This window comes from Pholcus phalangioides, unplaced genomic scaffold (genome assembly GCF_987345545.1).
Source record: "Pholcus phalangioides strain wild (caught in Gottingen) unplaced genomic scaffold, Ppha-v1.0 ptg000017l_1, whole genome shotgun sequence".
NCBI classification, from domain to species: Eukaryota; Metazoa; Arthropoda; class Arachnida; order Araneae; family Pholcidae; genus Pholcus; species Pholcus phalangioides.
The window spans coordinates 47,663,458-47,685,645 of NW_028301610.1; the positions used below are offsets into that span (position 1 = coordinate 47,663,458).

Here is a 22,188-nt window from a genome sequence, read left to right on the forward strand (position 1 = left end):
GAGATGTCGAATCATGGAATAATGAATGTTATCGGGCCCTACAGCTGAGTCAGGACTTCGCTGCAAGGCCGTTGTCAGTTCATGAAGGGTGAACAATGAATTGTACCCCCTCTGGTGTAGAAGGCCGGAAAATATACGATGTGCGTTCAGCTGATGATTTAATGAGATGAAACGATGAGGATAATTCGCATCGCTGGAAACAGCGGCGATGGTGTCCGCAATATCCCTCACATCACTGATGATAGTGCCATTGATATTTAAAATGGTGATAGGATGAGACTGATAATGACCATTGATTTTTCGGATCCGGTCCCAAATGATTTTGGATGAAGTTGATGAATTGATTCCCATCGTAAACTTTTGCCAGGACTCGCGTTGAGCCTGGCACCTGGTTCTTCTCGCTATCGCCTTCGCTTTTAAAAATGCCAACTTGTTTTCATGGGTAGGATACCGCCGAAACCTACTCCATGCTTCCTTTTGAGCTTTAATTGTAAGATTGCATTCATGGTTCCACCAAGGTTTAGGAAATTTAGGAAGTTTCGAGGAGACTTTGGGTATTGTTTCATTGGCTGCTGAGATCATACAACTGGTCACAAGGTCGACACAATGGTCAACATCGGGTTGCGAAACCATATCCTCCGTGATTTCTGCCTTGACCGTGAAGTCAGCCCATCGGGCAACCACAAGCTTCCACCGAGGAGGTCCCTCAGGTATGCTATGGTGTCGATCAAGGCACTTAACCACTACAGGGAAATGATTGCTCCCGTGGAGGTCTAGATAAACCGACCAGGACCAGTTGGGCAAGAGTGTGGGTGAACATAACGATAGATCTATTGCAGTGAAACTATTGTTTGGGGCATGGAAATGATGAAACTGCCATCATTCATGATGGCGAGGTCCATGTCATCTAACAGTCATTCAACTATTGTCATTCCCCACGAGGAGTGTTGCTGTTAGAACCCCATATCATGTTATGAGCATTGAAGTCTCCAAGAAGAAAAAATGGTGGTGGTAATTGATCAATCAGTTCTTCCAGATCTCTCTGTAAGATGGTGTCATTTGGTGGCAAATAAATGGAACAGATGGTAACTCTTAGGCCTGTAGAGATTTCCACCGCGATGGCTTGCAGGTTCGTGTGCAGCGTTAGAACGCACGACGACACATGATGTGGAACCAGCAGAGCAACACCGTGGCAGGCTCTACTCCCATTATCGTAGTCAATATGAAAGAGGGAATGTTGACTGATGTTCCATGTCTCCAAGGGCTTTGTGAAAGTTTCCTGGAGTGCCACGCAAACAGGATGATAACGATTGATCAAATCCTTGAGATCTTCGTAATTGGATCTAAGACCACGAATGTTCCATTGAATTATAGAATTAAGTAGAAGTGGACGGTTCAAGGTCTTTGAATTTATTCTGGTCTAGTTTACGGCGAGTAGTACCGGAATCTGATCTATTGTCAAGCTCCATGTCACCAATTGATGTGTCATCAATTAGTGACACATTCTTCATGGATGGACATTTCATTTTCATTCATTGAATGGTTTCTTTTTGGATTTGCTTGCAGAGTTGATTTTTGGTTTAGTACCTGTAGTTATTTTGAATGTGTTAGCCATTGCTTTTCCCGCCTCTTCTTCGAAGGTAGTGGACTCCCTCCGGAATCCAGGGGAGCAACAGCAGCCACAACTATTTCATGGTTGGTTAGATGATGTTTGAGTGAATGTATCAGCTATGAGTAGTTCGGTCTGAGTTGATACAGATACTTTAGTGACATTGTTAGTCTTATTAGCTGACGATGGATTTGTTACCATATTAGAGTATGATTTAGTACCTATTGGAGCTTGGTTAGAGGTTATGCGACGGCGTGCTTCAATATATGAGATGTTATTGAGGACTTTGATCTTCTGGATCTCTTTTTCTTTGTTCCATTTTGGACATTTCCTGTCAAATACGGGGTGGTCGCCACCACAATTGACGCACTTGAATGGTGAATTAGTGCAGTTATCCGAAATGTGGTCCTTCTCACCGCACTTTGTGCAGGTGGGTTGACTACGGCACGCTGTTCGTGAGTGACCGTATTTTTGGCAGTTGAAGCATCCAACAGGGTTAGGAATGTATGGTCCAGTTTTGAGGTTATAATAACCTATTTTGATATCTTTCGGCAACGTTGGTGATGAGAATGTGAGAATTATATTACGTGTTGGAGCTGGATTGCCATCTTTGCGGCTCATAATATGTTTGACAGATGTTACGCCTTGAGACGCCAGTTCTTGTGTTAGTTCTTCTTCATCCATGTTAATTAAGTTAGTATCTGAAATGACACCACGTGAATAATTCAACGTGGGATGGATTTTGACTGTTATTGGAATGTCTTTGAGAGATGTGAGCTTTTGAATGAGTTCGGCTTGTTTGGATGTGTTAGTTTCGATGAGAAGGTCTCCTTAACGAAGGGCCTTCACTGATTTTAAGGTACCTACTGTGCCATAGAGAGCTTTATCTATCAGGAATGGGATACTTTTGACAGCTGTTTATCGGTATCCGAAGAGTGAAGAAAGAAGAATGAAACAGCTGATGAATTCGAAGCAGTAGTTACAGTTACATTTGGTTGATTCAAAGCAGTTCTTTGATGTTTTGGTGAGTTTTGATTTTTTCCCATATTTAAATGGGTATTGTTCTACTCTCACCCACCATGCAGCCCTACGAGGGGACGTGCACACGTAACCGATGAAGGTTAGTAGTAACGCCAGGTTAGGTGAGAGCTATACATCACCAAAGCAGGCGAGCAGACGCGTTCAAGATCCAAGATCTTCGTGAAGCAGCACCAACAAACCTCAATGAAGTCCGGCAGGCCCGGCCCCTCTACCTGCCCAGTAGTGTAACCCCTTCAGCCACCGAGGCGACCACAGCCGATTGACCTGGACGGGGCTAATCCAAGCCTCCCGTTTTGGCTGAATCCGAGGCCAAAGTTCATCAGGCTAACCAGGATCCCCATCTCCAGCCTTACGGGTCTCCACGCATGGCAAACACGCAGGTAGACAGCGTCCCAGATAGGGAATACGCTAGAAGCAATGCCCCATCTGGGAGGACCCCTCCCCGCCTGAGCGAGGCCCACAATGAGGGGTTGGACACAAAAGACAAGGATATGTACAGGACAAACAGATGCAAGACAAGTATTGTAAGGTGTATGAAAATTAACATGTAATCTGGGCTATTGAAATGTGAATGATATGAGCACAAATATGTGAAGACAATGACGTGTGATAGATTTGGCGTTACCCAGAGTGCACCACGAGGAGGCCTATCACATTACACCCCATCATGCACGTGTATTACAATTATTGAATGGTTATTTGTTTTGCATTGTATCAATGTATGTACATTAGGGTGGAACAAAAAAGGGTGTTTTTTCACTTTTTTTGGAAATTGATGTTGCCTTAGTATTCAAAAGATGCCTTCCAAGGTTTTAAGACATTATACCAAAATCTAGGAAAATATTTTAATATCTTGAGGTTCCTCACGGACCCTAAAGGTCGAGCAAAAACACTTTTCTAGGTGCACATTATAAAAATCTTTTTAAACATTATACTTATATATATATATATATATAAGTGAACCATTTTTGTGGGGGTGGGGACAAAACTATAACTATGTTCCAAATTATAAAAACAAAAAAAAAACATAGTTTGACGTTATAGGTATCAGGAGAATGCCTCTATTGCTTCCTCTGCTATCACACTGTTATTACATTTCACTTTTTTGCAAAATAGTTTGCTTTTTTTTTTCAAACGATGGAAGAGTACTCCTTGATTTTATTCCGGCTTGAATGAAGCCTTCACGACTCTTGGTTGTTGATGCAGCAAGAGATGCTTCAGTTACGAGTCTTAAGCACAGTTCAACTGCTTGTGTGAGACACGGAAAATTTGGTATAGGTGGAAAAGCAGGTTCAGATAATTTTTTTGTGGGTCCATTTCGTGATTTTTTATAATGGGTGGTTCAGTCACTCGCACTTGATCACATGCAATTAGTTCCGAATAGTGCTTAGCAGAAAAGTTCATTTTCGGAACATGGAATGTACGGATTTTTGCTTTTGATAATCCTTCATTTCTAGTTTTCAGAATTCTCTTGATTCCCAGTTCTTTGCCCTTATCATTTCCACAAGATATCTCTGATCTGCACTTAAATCACTGTTGTCACTGTCCATTATCGGAATGTTATTAGAGATTGGTTTAAATTTCACAATATATAGGTAATCTTTCACAATTTTCCAAACTTTTTGCGATATCACTTTGAAGCCCGTGTGGACTGATGGAACATCCATCTAGATGCTTCGCAAGATCCCTTAGAGGATCGCTGAGACGCTGAGATCGCTGAGGATCGCCTTAGAGGACTCACTGAAGTGAAAAAGACAAATAAGCCATTGCAAGGAATAGCCTATTTCTTTCTCTATTAATCTGATAACACCATTTTTATAACCAGTATTGGCAACAGTTTCGCCGCATCCAATCGCCATCAATTCTTTCGTATCAAAATCTTACTTCAAAAAGTCTAGGATTGATGATTTTATATCCCTTGCTCTACTGCTTCTTGGAGTTGTGTGACCGAGATAAATTGACCCGGGTTCCTGCAATATAGTTATATGTTCTTCAGATATGGTTCTATATTATATGGAAAGAATCATCTACTTTGACATTAGCTACGGTTTCGTCTTTTCGACCATCAAAATATATTCCTTGCACATTTTGTTCTAGGAATTTTATCTTGCAAAAAACTCTCTGTGGTGCTCTTTCACTCCTTATTTTCATCCGGTCTATTGTCATATTTGGCTTCTCTTTCGTCAATAACCCAACATCTTCCAGCACTGCATTCGCAATAATTGCAGCTGATCGATCAGACACACCAGTTCTATCACAAGCAAGAGCAACATTTGATAATTTAGTTCTCATCTGTGAGGATGATGGCAGAACTTGAAAAACAAATGAAGTACTTGCGTCGGCACTGATTGATGGACCAGCTTCAAGTACTAGTAGATAGAAATGCTAACTTCAACAGCAAACTGTGTTTTGGCTCATATAGATCACTTTCCTCAGAATCGTTGGATATAGATGAGTTTTCAGTGGTTGATGAACTAGTTTCCGTCGTTTCTTCTTGAGATGACTTCAAACGGGATACCATTTTCATTTTGCTTTGTTCATTGTTTTTCAATTTCTTCGTTGTTAGGACATCTACTCGACCAATCGCCATCTTGCGTGTACTTCTTTGATCTTGCCAGAAATCTTGCTCTAAATTTGGGACCTTTCTCAACTTGTCACACTTAAAGTCTTCAAAATCACATTCACTTGCTGCAATGTCAAACAATTTTCGTGCTTAGCACTGAAAAGATTTCAAGTTCAACTTGAAAGTTTGAGAATCTTTCCTTGCTTTCATATTTTTCTGAAGATTCTTGTATTTAAGTCTGAAAATTTTGCATATCCGTTGGGGAGAAACTGTAGGAATGGAAGCAGTTTTCCAAATATTTTCTATCTTTGGCACGATAGTTTCAAGAATGTCTGCAATAGCTGGATCTTTTCTTGATTGTTGTGTCTTCATATTGCGTTGAGTCACCAAATAACAACGAATAGCGTAGCCATAGGTGGGCAAGACCCAAGAATCCAACTCTTTAGGATTTCCTAAAATGTCACAACAATAAAAGCTTCTGGTCGTCATTTTGACTGCTATACATCTTCTCAGTTAAGGGGTAAGATAGCAAATGAATACTGAAAACAAGGGAAAAACATCGAGGTCACTGAATGAATCATGTGTTCAGGGGAATAGGAAAGCCTCCTCCGAAGTGTCATGTTACAGAATTCCACACATGCGTAAAACTTTAGGGGCGATGAGGAACCTCAAGAAGTTTGAATTTTGGGGAAAAAAATTAGGAATAGCATTTCTTCACATAAAGGCATATTTTAAATTCTATTACAATGGCAATTTCGAAATTTTTTTTTTCCTTCCACCCTAATGTACATATCAAATTTCATTGAAATCAGTACAGTAGTTCTAGAGATGATCGACCAAGTCTGCAAATTCTCTTAATTTCTTACACCAGTGTATATAAAACAAATTTCTATCTTACAGTAAAAATATACTCTTATTTTTAATTAATAACACATATTTTTAGGATCAGTATGCTTTCATGTGTTTCATCTTTTTTATAATTTTTTAATATTTATCAATAGTTTATAGCCAAATGAAAATTTTTCCAGCTTTCTTTTCCATTCGTGACATAAAAAAAAAACATTGCTTAAAGTCCTACAATACCAGTTGCCACTTATCAAATTTCAAATTTTGTGTTAAGAATGTAGCCATCACTTGAATCTCCTTTTAAATTAATCAGAATTGTAAATTCATTCATAAATCAAGTTTATTCAGGAAAAAAAAGGTGAGTGTTTTTATTAAATGTTCCTTCTCCTGGTGCTTTTTTTTGTGAGATATATATAATTGAAAATCATTTTCACTTTTACCACATGTTTCAGTTCAGAGACTTCTATTGTTTTCAACATGCTTAGTTTTTTTTATCTTGTGCTCTATCAAAACAAAGACAAATTAAAAATCTGTAGTCATTCATAAACTTTACAAAACAGAGTGAGAAATAAAATAAAATAAAAATCAAATTGACAATTTTTTTTTAAAGTATCAGTGTGCTTGTCCAAGTTGAAAATGAGATACCAAAATAGGTGGAAGAACATGTTGCAATTGTCGAGCATAAATATCAAGTTGAGCGCTGAAACAGGCAAAATGCCTGGTTGGAGAGAGATCTGCCTATATTTGAATTTCAATTAATTTTTTTTTACCATGAATTTTTTAACAAACTTCATTGCTGACTACATTTCGTTTATTAACAGGTACAGAAAGTACCCCCTAAGAATTTTTTGGCTGACATTTTTCCATAACTTTACTAATTTTTGTCCTATTTCATGAGAATGACCCAAATATATGAGTTGTCACACATAAACATACACTCACACAACATGTTCCTACATGTACATGTTAGAAATTACACAGAGAAATGTGTACGTGGTGGCATGTACGGTTATGTAGTAGTAACCTTGGTCATGCGCGAGTGGTGCAGTGATGAGATGTTCATCTTCCATCATGAAGGTTACTGTCAGGGTCCATGGGTTCAATCGAAGAGAAAATAGAAAACAAGTTCTTTACCTACCGAGCCTGGGACGACCACAGTAGTGTCTTCATTTTCCACCCAACTACATTGGTAGGAAATAGGTATAATATGGCAATATGACTGAAGTTGGTGCGCGGTAAAGTGGTAGTAACTTTGATCTTTTTTTTATGAACTACATTTTAATCCGCTGTGATTTACAGAAATGCTTTATTTTGCACCATTGGTGATTTTCAGTGATGAATGGCAACTTTGTTTACATCTGACAACTTTTTTTGATTTCCTGTACTTTGCTGCAGAGATCGTGATTTAATATATTTTTTTGAAAAAATATTGTTGGTCTAAGAAAATATAGTTTTTGTGTATTTGTTATCTTTTGATTTATCTCTGGTAGAAACTTTCCTATTGGGATTTTTTCACAGGCATCAATGACCAATCAACAGGATATGATAAAATTTTAGGCACCATGATGATAATAAAAGTGGTATTGCCGCCTAAAATTTTTCATGTATGTGATTATTGGATTTAGAAGGAAAAAAAAGTACACTTGACTCTCAAAATATTTGGTAATGAACAGATTTTTTTCAAATTTGTCAAGTTCTGGCAATGACAATATGTGGTATTGTAAAAATTAAAATTTTAATCAAACAAATGATGTGAATTTTTAAAGGAATGAAAAGAAATAACTTAAAGTACTAACTTTGACAGTTCCCAAGTCCATCGGCTGCTTTATTATGTCACAGTAATCGAATAAACTTAAGCCTTTCACATCAACAGGTTTGTAAAATGGCCATGCATAACTCTGTAAAAAAATAGATTTTGCGATGAACCACAAAAAAAAATGGTAATGATTAACAATAATTGGCATGGGTCTATCTATGAAACCCCCCCATCCACAAAAAATTTATTATTTATAGATATTTATTTCCTTTGGTAGTTTAGGGGGGGGGGCTTGTTTGACTTGGATCCCAAGGGCAGATTTGTTAAAGCATCACTGACTGAGAGAATGAAATTCATAGTACAAGCCTATGAATGATGCATCTCACCTTCTTCTTTTGTGCTAATGTAGCCAGGATTTCAAAATGAAGGCCCCCTGTTTTTTTGTCTCATTTGGAAAATGCTGTAGTCATTAATATAAAACTAGCAAAAACATAATAATATAAAATAAATCAGCCCACACTATATCTTTGATCTTTGAAAAGAATTGTGGATGGCATGAGGATAATTGGCAGTTGTAGATAATTCATTTAAATTGTCATTATTTCTTATGGGGAACGTTAACCTTGATGCACAAGTGTTTTGAATTACTAGCATGTACAAGGAACAAATTATGCTCACAAACCAAGGTATCACTGTAACTGAAAAAAACATGCTATCATACAATAAATGCTTATCACTATATATACTCAACTATGTGTTACCTACAAAAATTTTCAATGCAACACATTCCTCAAGGGTATAATATTGTGGTTAAATGAGCGAATACAGTGAAAAATCTAAATTTCTTCATGGGGGTGATAGAGCAGGTTTGTATATAATCTTCACAAAGTATAATCCAACAACCAAATTGGACTTTCAAACATTCCTTTGAAAGAGGGGTTTATTTGGTAATGTGGTGAAACAAAGAATTCTCTGTGGTTGCTGGAACTGTCTTCTGCACTAGACCAAATTTTATAAGATGCAAAAAAAAAAGCTGAGGACAACAAAGAGAAACATTCAATGCAAACTTATTATACTGATTTTCTTCAGACTATTTTAACCATAAAAATATGTCATGTGACATTGGATGATTCTATTTTTATGTCCATTCTTATTCTTGAGGTATAAGTATCCCTCACTTTATGCAATTTATTCCACAAAATAATCACACAAAGTGAGTGGGTTTTGACATGGGTAAGATGGGGATGGGGGGTTTTCTTCAGAAGGATAAGAAAAAATAAATCCAATTTGCAGTAGCAAAATAAAATTTTTTGAATGAATTATTCAAACTTATAAATCTAATTAATTCAGGTTATATAGATAAATTTAATTAATACTTTTGACTTCTGTCTTCACAACTTCCAGCTGATTCTAGTAAGAGTACAGATATTTTCTTTCCTGAAGAGCCTGTCCTATCATACCAGGCTCTTTAGGATGATAAATGAAAATGGTGGAGATTCAGCTGGCAAGCAGCATTCTTCGTCTCTATAAAAACTTGGCAAGACTAGAGAATTTTGAATATTCTTCACAAATATGGCAATTCCAGATTCAATAAGTTGTTTCTTGGATTAAAATTTTAATGCCATTGTCAATTTGTTACCAAAAGATGTTCATTAGTGAGATCAGGTCAGATGGATTTCATTGTTTCTTCCACGTTTGTCTCATCTACATCAACAAATCCAAAATCCAACAGATATTGTCATTTTAACTATTTCACACCTTTAATCTGCAATCCCATTTTTAAGATTAAAACCAAACTACAGACCAAATTTTGCCGGCCAAAGTTTTTAAAATTAACTTTTCAAATTGTGTTATAGCAAAACGGCATAAAGCGAGGGATATCTACCTGCACTATACACATCAATGTACTTGTACTATATATACATAAGATACTAATGGGAATCACAGTCTAACATGCTCTGCAGATTCAAATTTTATTCTACTTAGTCTCAAATACTTTAAGAAAGAATTGAATGATAATGTTGAAAATACATTGATCAATTTGGCATCTGCATACTTCCCTCTTTTAAAATGAGTTAAATCAAGCAGTCTGATAAATGAAATGAAAATTTATCAAATATGTAATGTTATTTAGTTTTCCACCATAAATGCCTAATGATATTTTTAATTCAATTCACTACAATAGGAATTAATCATACGAATCACTTTACCTGAAACTATAGAAAATATTCACTACGTGATGAGCACAAATGACTTTTTATAACACACTGACATGTTTCAGCACTCATGAATGCCGAAACATACGTCACGTGTTATAAAATGTCATTTGTCCTCATCACATTGTGAAAATTTTCTATACAATAGGAATATGTAACAAAAAGTATGATAATTGGTACAGTAATGCAAAAATAGGAATAAACATAGCATACATATAGAGGTACTTACAGAATGCTTCTTTGCAAATAATTCCTTTAAAACTGACTGACAATATTTCATTTCCTTAAACATCTTTTTTCAATTTGGCATTGCTTGGCTGTAAATAATTAGAGCACAGGTAATCCTCACAGGTTTGAGTGAATTGTAATTCTCAACATTATCCATACAAAAGAAAAAAATTAAAAAATTTGATGGACATAGAAAAATTTGTTCACCTCAACTGTCACTGGAAGTTCAGGAAGGTCTTTTGAGGGCTATTTGCTTTGGCAACCGCTTTCTCGCCTTGTAGAAACTTTGCTGACTTTTTCTGGAACAGGTGCTACTATGGGAGGGGCAGGTAGTGGCGGTGTAGGTTCTAATACAACATTTGCTGGGGTTGTTGTATCTGCTTTCCACTTCACCCCTTTTTTACCTATAAATTTAATTGAAAACATTTTTTTTCATACATTCAATTTTCAAGTTAAGTAAATAATTTGAGTTTTTGATATTCACATTCAAAATGGATAAATAATAGTGAAATTGTAAAAATGAATAACACCATAATAATTAAGGAAACAGTTATTTTCCGGATATTATGCTGAGGTGAGCTCAGAAAGAAAAGTCATCACGTCTCTGCCGGGACTCGAACCCAGGCCCTCTTGCATACCGGACAAGCATGCTACCATCTACACCACTGAAAATTAGGAAGGCAGATTCATGTGTCTCCAGTGGTGTAGATGGTGGCATGCTTGCCCGGTATGCAAGAGGGCCTGGGTTCGAGTCCCGGCGGAGACGTGATGACTTTTCTTTCCGAGCTCACCTCAGCATAATATCCGGAAAATTACTGTTTCCTTGATATCTTTGGCTGAGAAAAAAGCCATCTATATCTCTCTAAACCATAATAATTGTTGGCGTTTTGTAAGGAATTAATCAATAACAAATCTACTTCAGATTCCTTATATGATTACTTCCCAACTAATACACTGCTGGCCACCCAAATTACAACACCAAGAAAGACAAGAGATATCGCAACAATATTTATTTTGTAGATAACATGTTGACCAAGCATCAAATGATTAAATTTATAGACTTCTGTGAAGTGTGGTTCCTGCCAAAATCAGTAGCCAGAGTAGCCGCCATTGTTGGAGATCACCGCTGCCACACGCCTCTGCATTGATTCAAAGAGACTTTGGATGTGTTCTTGGGGTACAGCAGACCAAGCAGCTTCCACGCGTTGCCAAAGATGATCTGGGTCAATCGTTGAGCAACCATGGACCACATGTTTTCTATCGGCGAAAGATCCGGAGAGCGAGCTGGCCAGGGAAGCAATTCAATCTGGCGATTGACGAAGAACCTTTGGACAATGCGTGCCACGTGTGGTCGCGCATTATCCTGTTGAAATATGGCTGTGGGCAAGCCCTGAAGATAAGGAAGGACAACTGGCTCCAACACCTCGGAGATGTAGCGCTGGCTTTTTAAAGTACCGGCAATGCGTACTAGAGGAGTGCGAGAGTGATATCCAATACTGCCCCATACCATAATACCCGGTGCAGGACCAGTGTGGCGGTGCATAACGCAGCTGTTCAGCATCCTCTCTCCACGGTGTCTCAGACCATCGTGGTGTTGCAGACAGAAGCGTGACTCGTCAGTAAAGACAATTTCATTCCATTGTGTCGTCCACATCCTTCTTTCATCGCACCATTGGCGGCGGAGACGTCTGTGGTTCTGTGTCAAGGGTAGACGAAGCAATGGACGTCTTGCGGACAGACCACTCTGCTGTAAACGGCGTCGAATGGTACACGCAGACACTGGATGATGCGGTACAGACTGAATGTGCTGTGCTATGGTTCGTGATGTGGCTGAGCGATCCGTCACTGCCATACGCACAATACGCCTGTCATCACGTGAAGTGGTGCACTGAGGTAGATGCGATTGAAAACGCCGGTCCGTCGTACCCTCCTGCATCCAACGATCACATATCCGCATTACAGTTGTTTGGTTTCATCCAACACGACTACCGATTTCCCTGAAAGATAATCCACAATCTCGGTAGGCCACTATCCTTCCTCTGTCGAACTCGGATACTTGATCAAAAGATGATCGCTGTTTTCTACGAGGCGTAATTGATTGTTTTTTTGAAAAAACCACAAGAAAAACACAATTGCCGTACTTCAAATCGTCGAAATCTCCAAGCCTTAAATAGCGCTTTGAAGTGATGCCACAGCGCGCGTGATGTGCGTCTGCGCTGAAATTCTAATCATTTGCATATCTCACTTCCGCTAATGCATGTTGTAAATTTCATATTATTTGCATACTTCAGGGTGTTGCATTTACGGTGGCCAGCAGTGTATAATAATTTACATTTTTACAAAATTCATGCATAACTTACACACTTAATCATTTAATGTGATGAGTAGAGCCCAGATTATATGCATTTGCGTATTTTGACCTTTTTCGGCATTAATGCATATAAATGCATAAAATCAAGGAATTTTCAGAATAAGTGCATATTTTGTGAAGGTTTATTGAAGCTCAATCACTTTTTCATAGTTTTTCAAACGAAAATTGCTCACAATATTTTCATAACATCGGTTTTTTTCTCGAAATATCAACTGTTTTATTGTAACGCTATTTTTAGAGATAGCATCAAAATGTTCAATTCTTTTAGAAATCTATATATATAAAATTGATTTTCTGTGTGTCTGTGTGTATGTTCTCTATACAAATCTACAATTTTAGATCGATCGTCGCCAAATTTTACATATATACCAAATGGGACCCGACTTGAACGATAGGCTACTTTAAAATTTCGCCAGACCAGGGCAAATGCCCTAAACGGGCAAAAAACTGTCCGGCAACAATGGTTTTTGGGCCTCAACAATCACTTTCCGAACGTTTACTTTGGTTACCGTGGTTCCGTAGCAATGCGTTTCAGACGTGTATATGCCTTTACAATGGTTTGTCACTTCTTTAATCCTGTTAGTATATGTATAATAGTTTATGCCTTTATAATAGTTTGCCACATTTTCAATATATTCTCAGTAATGAGGCTTTTTGAATAGATGTCATAATCATCATCAGCATCAGTTTGAGGGTCAAGCAAAGGATGATTCCCATAGAAATGAGTGTTAAAATTGCCGATTTTACTGTAGAAATGCGGAAATTTGGTGAGTTTTTCCGCCCCCATCAATAATTTTAAAAATTGTATTGAATTCTCGATTTTTGAAATATTCAATTCGCTTAGAGATATACGAAGCCCAGGAGATTAAACATGAAGTAATTAGTAGGTAGTAGTAACCTACTTTTGAATTGAATATCCATGCAATAACATTGATTTCAACTTTTATTTATATCTTCTCAAGCATGAAAATTCAGTTCTCCGTATTGTCTTTTGATATTTATTTGCATAAAGTCATATGGGTTAGGATATTTTAAAATTAGTTATGAGCCCGTAAAAAGTGGATCGAAAAAATTCCACAGCTTTAATTAAGCATTTTTTGAAAGCTAAAACAGGCAGATGGGTAACTTGAAGTTCAGGGGGTGGAGGTTTATCGAAATACCTAGCGCCCCTTAAAAAAGAAAAAATATATATTCATTTCTACGTTTCTGTAAATCTAAATTTGTTTATTTCATGAATCGCGCAGCAAGTCGTCATATTGGTTAACTTGGACACGGTTTATATGTATCCCTCAAGAAAAAGAGAGGGAGATATCACGTGATACAAAAAAGCCTCACTGAAGAAACCCGGGCAGCGCCGGGTATTACAGCTAGTAGCCTCTAAAAATCCTTTTTACTGGTATTTTGTTACTGAACAGTCGCAACTAACTAGAAATTAGAAATGCTTAAATAAAAAGTTTTGGAAGTTATTTGCATATGCAGTATATGCATATATGAGGATATTTTTTTGTAAATGAATATGCACCATAAAGCATATGCATTTTAAAACATATTTGCTTTTTTTGCATAGTGATTTTTTTACCGCATATTTTCTCGATTTTGATACATATTTTGGAATATTTAATTTTTTACACAATTTTTTGAATACAAACACAAATGCCACAACAGGAAAATTTTAGGTGGCGATAGTTTGCCACAACAGGCAAAGGTCTAACGAGGTGGCTCAAAAAAGATACCCATAAAAAATATGGATGTGTGTGAAGATACTATATATTTCGGCATTTTTAAGTGCATATTTTAGCATTTTTGAGTGCATATTTTAGCATTTTTGAGTGCATATTTTAGCATTTTTGAGTGCATATTTTAGCATTTTTGAGTGCATATTTTAGCATTTTTGAGTGCATATTTTAGCATTTTTGAGTGCATATTTTGCCACTTTTTAAGCGCATGTAATCCGGGCTGTAGTGATGAGAATGTTGATATAGTGCGCTTCTAACAGATCCAGTGCATGTCATCTTAAAAAAGCAAGACTGACTGAACATTAGAGATATATATTCGGTTTAGTTCAAATGTTTATTACATATTTGGCCAAATATCTGTAATTTTAAAGGTGCATCTAAATGTGCATGCATTGTTCTCGGGTAGTTTGCTGAAATTTCCGATCAATGTGTATGGCTGTCATATAATACATTAGTACCCAGAAGTTACAGGATATGTGGGACTGATGACATCCCTGAGCAAATCAGGTATATATAGTTTTCCATAGAAATACATATAAATAACGCCTGTCTTTTTCTTTCTTACTATGACTACAACACCATGGTATTCTTCTATGGCTTCACACCCTAACTTAAGTGGTTAGTTGGTAAAAAAAAAGCTGTATTCCCTAAAATCTGGGTAAATGAAAGTCATGCGTTAAATGCTTTAAACATTTTGATAACACCTTGGCTCATTGAAAGAAATGAGCTGCTTGTGTTTGGAGGCAAGAAAAATTTTCTGCTACAAGTTGAAATTAATTGAAAGTTACAGACCAAATATGTGTGGTTATCAAAAAGCATCAAAAACTTATTATTTTTTGAGCTTCAGGTATGAAATTGTGACCTCCTTTGTAGAAATGGCAAATACCAAACAAGCTTTGGGATTCCATTGCTAAATTCTGTTATTTATCTGTAAGAGAGAATGCAATAAATCTAAAACAAATATACAGTATTCATATATTGCTTACAACTTTCCCATTTAGAACGTTTTAGTACGCGCATGAGTGCGACTTACTTTTGTAAGTAATTCTCATTAAGATTTCCAGTTTGGAGTATTTTCCCACTTACAATGTTTTTTTTTTTTCAATTTTATAAGCGGTATCCACTGTAATTAAAAGTTAAGCACACACATTCAGAGATGCCATTGGCGCGCTACATAAAGTAGCAAATACCTGGAATTTCGGAAAGACTCATACAAATTTTGTTCACGCATAAGAAAAAAAGTCGAGAGAAAAACCTCCCCAACTTTTTTTACCATGTATCATGATCGCACGACCTTGAAAAAGTGATTTTACTACTTTGTACACTGTACTGTATTGATATACACGTGGGTTGTTCAAGAATAAGATGAGGGATATCTAGTTGCTTCCCTGAATTAGGGGCCATGTACAGAAGTTTCAAATTTAAGATTTTTTTTATTCCCTTGCAGATTTTCTCCCTTCCGGTTACATATTACATACAGGAAATAACGGTACTTTCGCGGCTATCTGCTGGCATTCAAAGACAGCATCTATACGGCGTAAATTTGTCTTGTTTCTACAATATTGCAAATGCACATTTTTTTTTTTTTAACGTAAAGGATTGGAATGCTTGTTCAAATTGTAAAACTTTCCAGAGATTGTAGAAAAAAAAAACAGAATCTGTAAAAACTCGACCTTGAATATCCACAGTTTTGTGATCTAGCTGCTATGTGTTAGTCACAGTTTTGCATTGCGAAAATCATGGGTGTGTACGCAGAATTAGCTTTTAGAGGGGCACAAGGATCTAATTCTTCACAGAAAGTTTGGGTAACTTACACTCGAAAACAATTTTAAGTTAACAGATAGTATAAAAGAAATTATCTTATTCCAATATTTTAATTCTCTACAAAAATATTTTTAGTTTTTGATCTTGGGGGGGGGGGGTGGAGGGAAGAGGCCCCCTTATAACCTCCCCTCATAAAGTTTTGCTTTTGATGAAAATCTCAGTGTTTGGAACCCGTGATTGTGCTATGGTAATCAGCTAAAAATGTGATTTTCTAAGGTTTTCAAATTTTGAGTTGACTGTTCCTTTGAAAAAACTTCTGGTTGCCACAGTGATCACACAGACCTACAACACAAATATACATACATTAAACTTCAAATGCAAGCATTACCAGTTTGGAGGATAGATGCAGGGCCACAATGGGAAGGGAGGAGGGACAGGCTGGTCTATTGTCCTGGGCTCTGGACTAGAGGGGGCACCAAAAATTCACCCTTTATAACTGCTTCTTCTACATTACATGGGTGTGCCAAAATGTGTGCTTGCCCTGTTAGAGAAAGTATCTAGTTGCCACCACCTACTGAATACAAAACACGCCAAATGCTGGGCACACACATAAGCACACTGTTAAGTTTCTCCAACACAAATGTAGCATAGCTCCCATATTCAGGTGCGAAAGAATGTGGCAGTTAAATGACAACAGATCAAAGTGGTGGACCATAAGGGAGAGAAAATAAAATCATTTTACCAGGAAAATCAAAGTATGAATAGGGAATCAGAAGATAGGCCCTAAGTGTCTGAGTCTGAGAGAGGAGAGAGAGAATCTAATTTGCTTTAAATTTGATCAGAAGATATTCAAAGTGCTAAGATTAAAAAAAAAAAATGTACAATCAATCAGAAGGGAATTTATAGATTGATTTATTAGTAAATATATAAATGTGTGCCGCCTTCAACTGTTAATTAAAGTGGATCCTGCTTATAACGTTTTTCAAAAAACTGTCAAAAAAATGATGTAAATAGGAAAACTTTAAACGGGAAATCTTAATGAGAATTACTTACTGTTAGGACCATGAAAATAAGTTGATACTAAGTGGAAAAATGTTCTAAATGGGAGAAAAATTATAAGCGGGATCAACTGTATAGTTGTTTTAGATTTATTACATGTGCTGAACTCCATACGTTAAATTCTCAGTGCTAATGAACTTCTTCGCAAGCTTTTCCTACTAGTAGACAATGAAAGTAAATGAACTTTCTTGTTGAGACGTGAATAAATAAATAAATAAACCTTTGGGTAGAACACATTTTTAGAAATGAATTACTTGATTCACAGATACCTTCTTCTCCTATCCAGAACATGACCCACTGCTCAGTCTCAACAAAGAAATATAAGCAGGTGATCAAAGACCTGGGACATGCTGGAAGAAAATTCAAAGAGATACCAGTGAATTATGGGGGGGGGGGGGCATAATTTTTTTCAAGGTAAAGAGAGGGACCCACTTTCACTCAAAAAGGACCTAGATTTTTCAAATAACCTGGATCCCGGGACCCAGGTAAATTAGAGTACAGCGGCATCTCCGCACATTTATATATTTTCCTCTAGCCCTGGGCACCAGACCCACCCGTCTCTTCCCCACTTCCAGTTGTGGCCCCCCCCTATCCTCCACATTAGCAAAGAGTGGATTTGAAATTTAATGTGTTGTAGGTCTGTGTAATCATTGTGGCAATAGAAGTTTTTTTTCTTCAAAGGAATAGCCAATTCAAAGTTGGAAAACCTTACATAAAACCGAAATTTTATTTTTAGTCGATTACCACTGCACAATTGTGGGTTCCAAACCTGGATTTTCACCAAAGGCAAAATCTGGATAGGGCATGGGAGCCGGTTCCCCCCCCCCCCAAGAAGATAAAAAATGTAAAATACTTTTGTAGAAAATTAAAATATCGGAAAAAAATACATTCTTATACTATTTGTTAATTTAAAATAGTTTTTGAGTGTTAGTGAAACAAACTTTTTCTGCAGGGCCGTAACTAGAGGGGGGGCAACTATCCCAAAATTTGGGGGAAAATTTAGGGGGGGGCAGCAGTTTTAGGTGGGAAAAAAGAACACCATTACAAAATTATAAATTTCAAAGTTGTGGGGGCAGCAAAATAATGTTTTCCCCTGCTTTTTTCTGTGAAGAATTATATCCTTGTGTAATGTGAGGGCCCGCCAGTTGCCAATGTTGTGATGGGGGATCCGCACAGGGGATCGTCATAAAACTCAATTATAATATAGAATATTAGTGTTTTGTAAAATGTTATATATTTGTGCAATATAATATAATTGTCCTGCAAAGTGTTATATACAAATGTGCAATAATTTTACCTTCATGCTGTCAGTGGGTGCTAGGACCATCTCACGGTCAATAATGTCATAAGCTTATACAATTTGCAATAGGCCTAAAAGTTGTGGATCCTGTCCAGATCTCCAATTTCCTGTATTTGTGTTGTTGCCAGATTCTGTGATATATTTTGTAAAATATTATTTCTCTCTCACGAAATATGTAAATTTGATGCAGAGTTCAGTGCTATGCCTTCGTTCTTGTGATTGGTTGCCATCATGAGGGGCATGGGAAGCTCTCATGTAAATACCAGATATAAGGAAAAATGTTCACTTACTTCTTCCTCTTGAAACCATTATCGAGTCATATAGAAGTTTCGTCCTGCTGAGGCGAGCTCCAGTTGATCTCTCAATCACAGTCATGTGCTAAATTGTGGAAAAGGTGGGCTTCGGCATCTGTAGCAACTCATCACCTGTTCTCATTTGATAATAAAACGTCGTTTTGGTCCCGTCGACTGTGTGGATTGATTGGTGAACAGATCGGCTGCCTCTGGGCTTCTCCCGATGGCTGCCTCAAACTGTCTCCTACCCAATGACTGGCTGATAGCTGTAACAGATACTTCAAGCTACAAATCGACGTGAACCTGGATCCAGGGTTTCTTCGACCGCTTGGCATGTGAAAGACCAACTATTGATTGAGACACTTCAGACTGTCATATGGACCGATGAGAGTGAAAACTTGTGTTTCCAGTCATCAAGACAAGTGGTGCGAGTGATCTAAATTATTGTTACATTATAATGGTGTGTTAAGAGAGAAAAAGTAATTGATAATCGAGTGTGTAAATGTTAAACTAAAATTTTGATTGTTTAATAGAATAAATATTTATTCTTTAATGAATGACATGTTCTTTTCATTGTTGTCATCTATTCAATGATCAATACTGGATTTAACTTAACAATGAACCGGGAAATGAAAGTTAAACATTGCACTTGCACCCCTTCAAACGCTGATTCTGCATACACACTCATGATTTTTGTGATGTGAAACGGTGACTACTGCATAGCAGCTAGATGGCAAAATCGTGAATATTCAAGGTAGAGTCTTGCAGATTCAGTTATATTTTTCTCAACAATCTCAGAAAACTTTTTACAAATTGAACGGGCATTGCAATCCTTTATGATTTTTCAAAAAATGCACATTAGCGATCTTGTAGGAACAAGGCCATATAGACGATGTCCCAGAATGATGGTAAATAGCCATGAAAATATCGTAATTTCCAGTATGTAACCAGAGGGGAGAAAATCAGCAGGGGAATAGAAACTCTGCAATTTTAAAATTTGGTATATGGCCCCTTATTTAGGGACACAACCAGATATTTGTCATCTTATTCTTCAACAACCTGCATGTATACAGTACAGCTCCATTTGTACTTCAAACTTGTAAAATAACTTTTTCAAGGTCGCACAATCATGATAGGTGGTAAATGAAAGGAGAAAAGTTAGGAAGGATTTTTCTTCTTGGGACTACGAAAGAACGTGTGAACTAAGTTTTTATGCGTTCTTTACGGAAATTCCGGATATTGCACCAATGAGCACGTCATTGGCATCTCTGAGCTCTTTCCAAACATTACACATTTTCAACCCATTTCAAAGAAAACAATTCTCTTTCAATTTTACTCATTTTTGGTGTCTGTAATGTCTGTGAACTATGTGTAGCAAGGAGGAGAATTCTATAAACAAAATATATACCACTGACAAGTTGTTTCATCCCATCCAGCCACCTTCCATACAACCCACGGGTAAAACCACCCCCCATGTTGACATAATATTTGAATGCCCCCCCCCCCATGCAAGGCAGCAAAAAAAAGGAAGGGGATAAACCATTTTCTCAGAAGAGATAGAAAAGAAATTAGAGCTGGCATTGGCTTTCTTTTAAACAATGGACAAGGAGGGTCTCTTCCAAAGCTGCATTAAGAGTAAGCATGAACACTCTATGGATAAACCGGAATCTAAACATGATATCAGCACCTTCTGTGTTCGGAAAGGAGGTACTACTACCACTGGCCTGTGATTGGCTGCTAGTGTCGGGTAGGAAGAGTCTTTTTTCCCATCCCGGCGCCATTTTGTTTACTCACGTGGAAAAGCTAAATTAGGTCGGCTGCTCATGGTTTGTCTTTAGGCTAATTGTTTATCTCTTAAACTATTGAAAAAGGCCTTTTTAGGACTAACTAAAATTCTCTGCACAGCTGGTGTTATATTAGACATGTCTCAGTATCCGAAATTTTATTGCAGGTAAGATGTTTCCAAAATGAACACCAAAACAGGAATCCATATGCATAGTTTTCCAAAAGTTAACAACAGGTATGTTGAAAATTACTCTTATTTTCTTATTTTATATTATTTTCAAGAAAAACTAGATATATAATTCTAAGATAATATATTCTAAGGTTATGGATGGAAAGTTGAGGTAAAAATAATATATTTGTCGCTGAAATAGCTAGGAAATCTGCGTGTTTTGATTTTTTATGGCGATTTCATCATTTGTATCCAAGTTAGAGGTCATGAAGTGCAATTCAGCCATATTAAATAAATAATAACAACTAATTTTTAAATCGCGATGCTTGAATGATGAATCTATTTCCTTTGTAATTAGTGCTTAATTAATTTAATATTAGTGCTGCTTGAAAAGCTTTCTTTGTTGATGAGTTAATTCTCACATCATTGACGGTCAATTTAGCAGTGAAAATCGGTGGCAAAGCGATGTAATCAGCAGTAGAGGAGGGGGAAACCACGTCCATCAATCAGCAAGTTTTTCATTTCGCTTCTCTGATGGCATGCTATAAATTCTGCAGCCATTCTTTAACATTGAGTGGATATGCTTACCTTTCAAGTGGGTTTGGTCTCCTCCTTAATCCATTTACTGAAAAAGAAGGTTCAGTGATCAACATTGGTTTCCAGTATATATATATGTGTGTAAAATCCCGCCCTTCAACTGATAAGACATTTTGCTTATGTATACCAAACTGTCTCTCAGTAAGGGATACAGAGGAAAATGCAGATAAAGATTGTTGATAAAACTTTATTTTTCTTCCAGATCCTCTAGGAAAGAATAAGAATCTTCTATGGGAGAAAAAGTGAAGAATAACCACTGGAATGGGAATTCATGCTCTTTTAATTTTTTTTCCATTTCAGATTTTCCCAAATATTAAGAATTTTCTGACTCTTGACAAATATTTAATTTTCCCTGACCATTTTCTGATTCCCTGATTTTCCAGGTTGCTGAAAACCCTGTAATGTTTGCCCCAAGCAGCTAAAATCCTAGTTACAGACCTGGCTCCCACTCAAAAATTAGTCATTTGATCATTTTTGTCGCACCACTGTCATTTTTTGCAATTAAGAGTTAATTATACAGGGACCTTACAATTCTGAACGTGCAAGCTTATTTTTTATACTCATCTAGGGGTTGGTGCGCTAACCCCTCGATGTAGGACTACCTGTGGTAGCAATTTTCTTCTGCGGCCATGTCGCCATTTCTGTTGTACTACTGTGTCAAGAAAGTTTCTGACAAGTACGAACCGGGTATCAAACTCGCAACACCCTTTGGTATTTCAGTTCAGTATCTTATCGACCTGGGCTACCACGCCCCTCAAAAATTAGAAACAGTTGGACTAAACAGTAGGATGGGAGATGGTACCCCGCTTAGGCACCATAATCATATAGAAAAAAATCTCTAAAACAAATTTGTTT

General features: G+C 37.1%; 1 protein-coding gene across 1 annotated transcript in view; it reads right to left on the minus strand.

Moving 5' to 3' along the window:
• The window catches only part of LOC149073988 (uncharacterized), a 74,949-nt gene that overhangs the window by 26,513 nt on the left and 26,248 nt on the right, over positions 1-22,188 (minus strand). The window contains exons 2-4 of the mRNA XM_089247278.1: positions 10,467-10,663; positions 10,261-10,348; positions 7,856-7,957 (exon numbers count right to left, since the gene is read on the minus strand). Of these exons, the coding sequence (XP_089103404.1) occupies positions 7,856-7,957; positions 10,261-10,323 (165 nt within the window). The 5' untranslated portion in view covers positions 10,324-10,348; positions 10,467-10,663. The remainder of the gene's footprint in view (positions 1-7,855; positions 7,958-10,260; positions 10,349-10,466; positions 10,664-22,188) is intronic.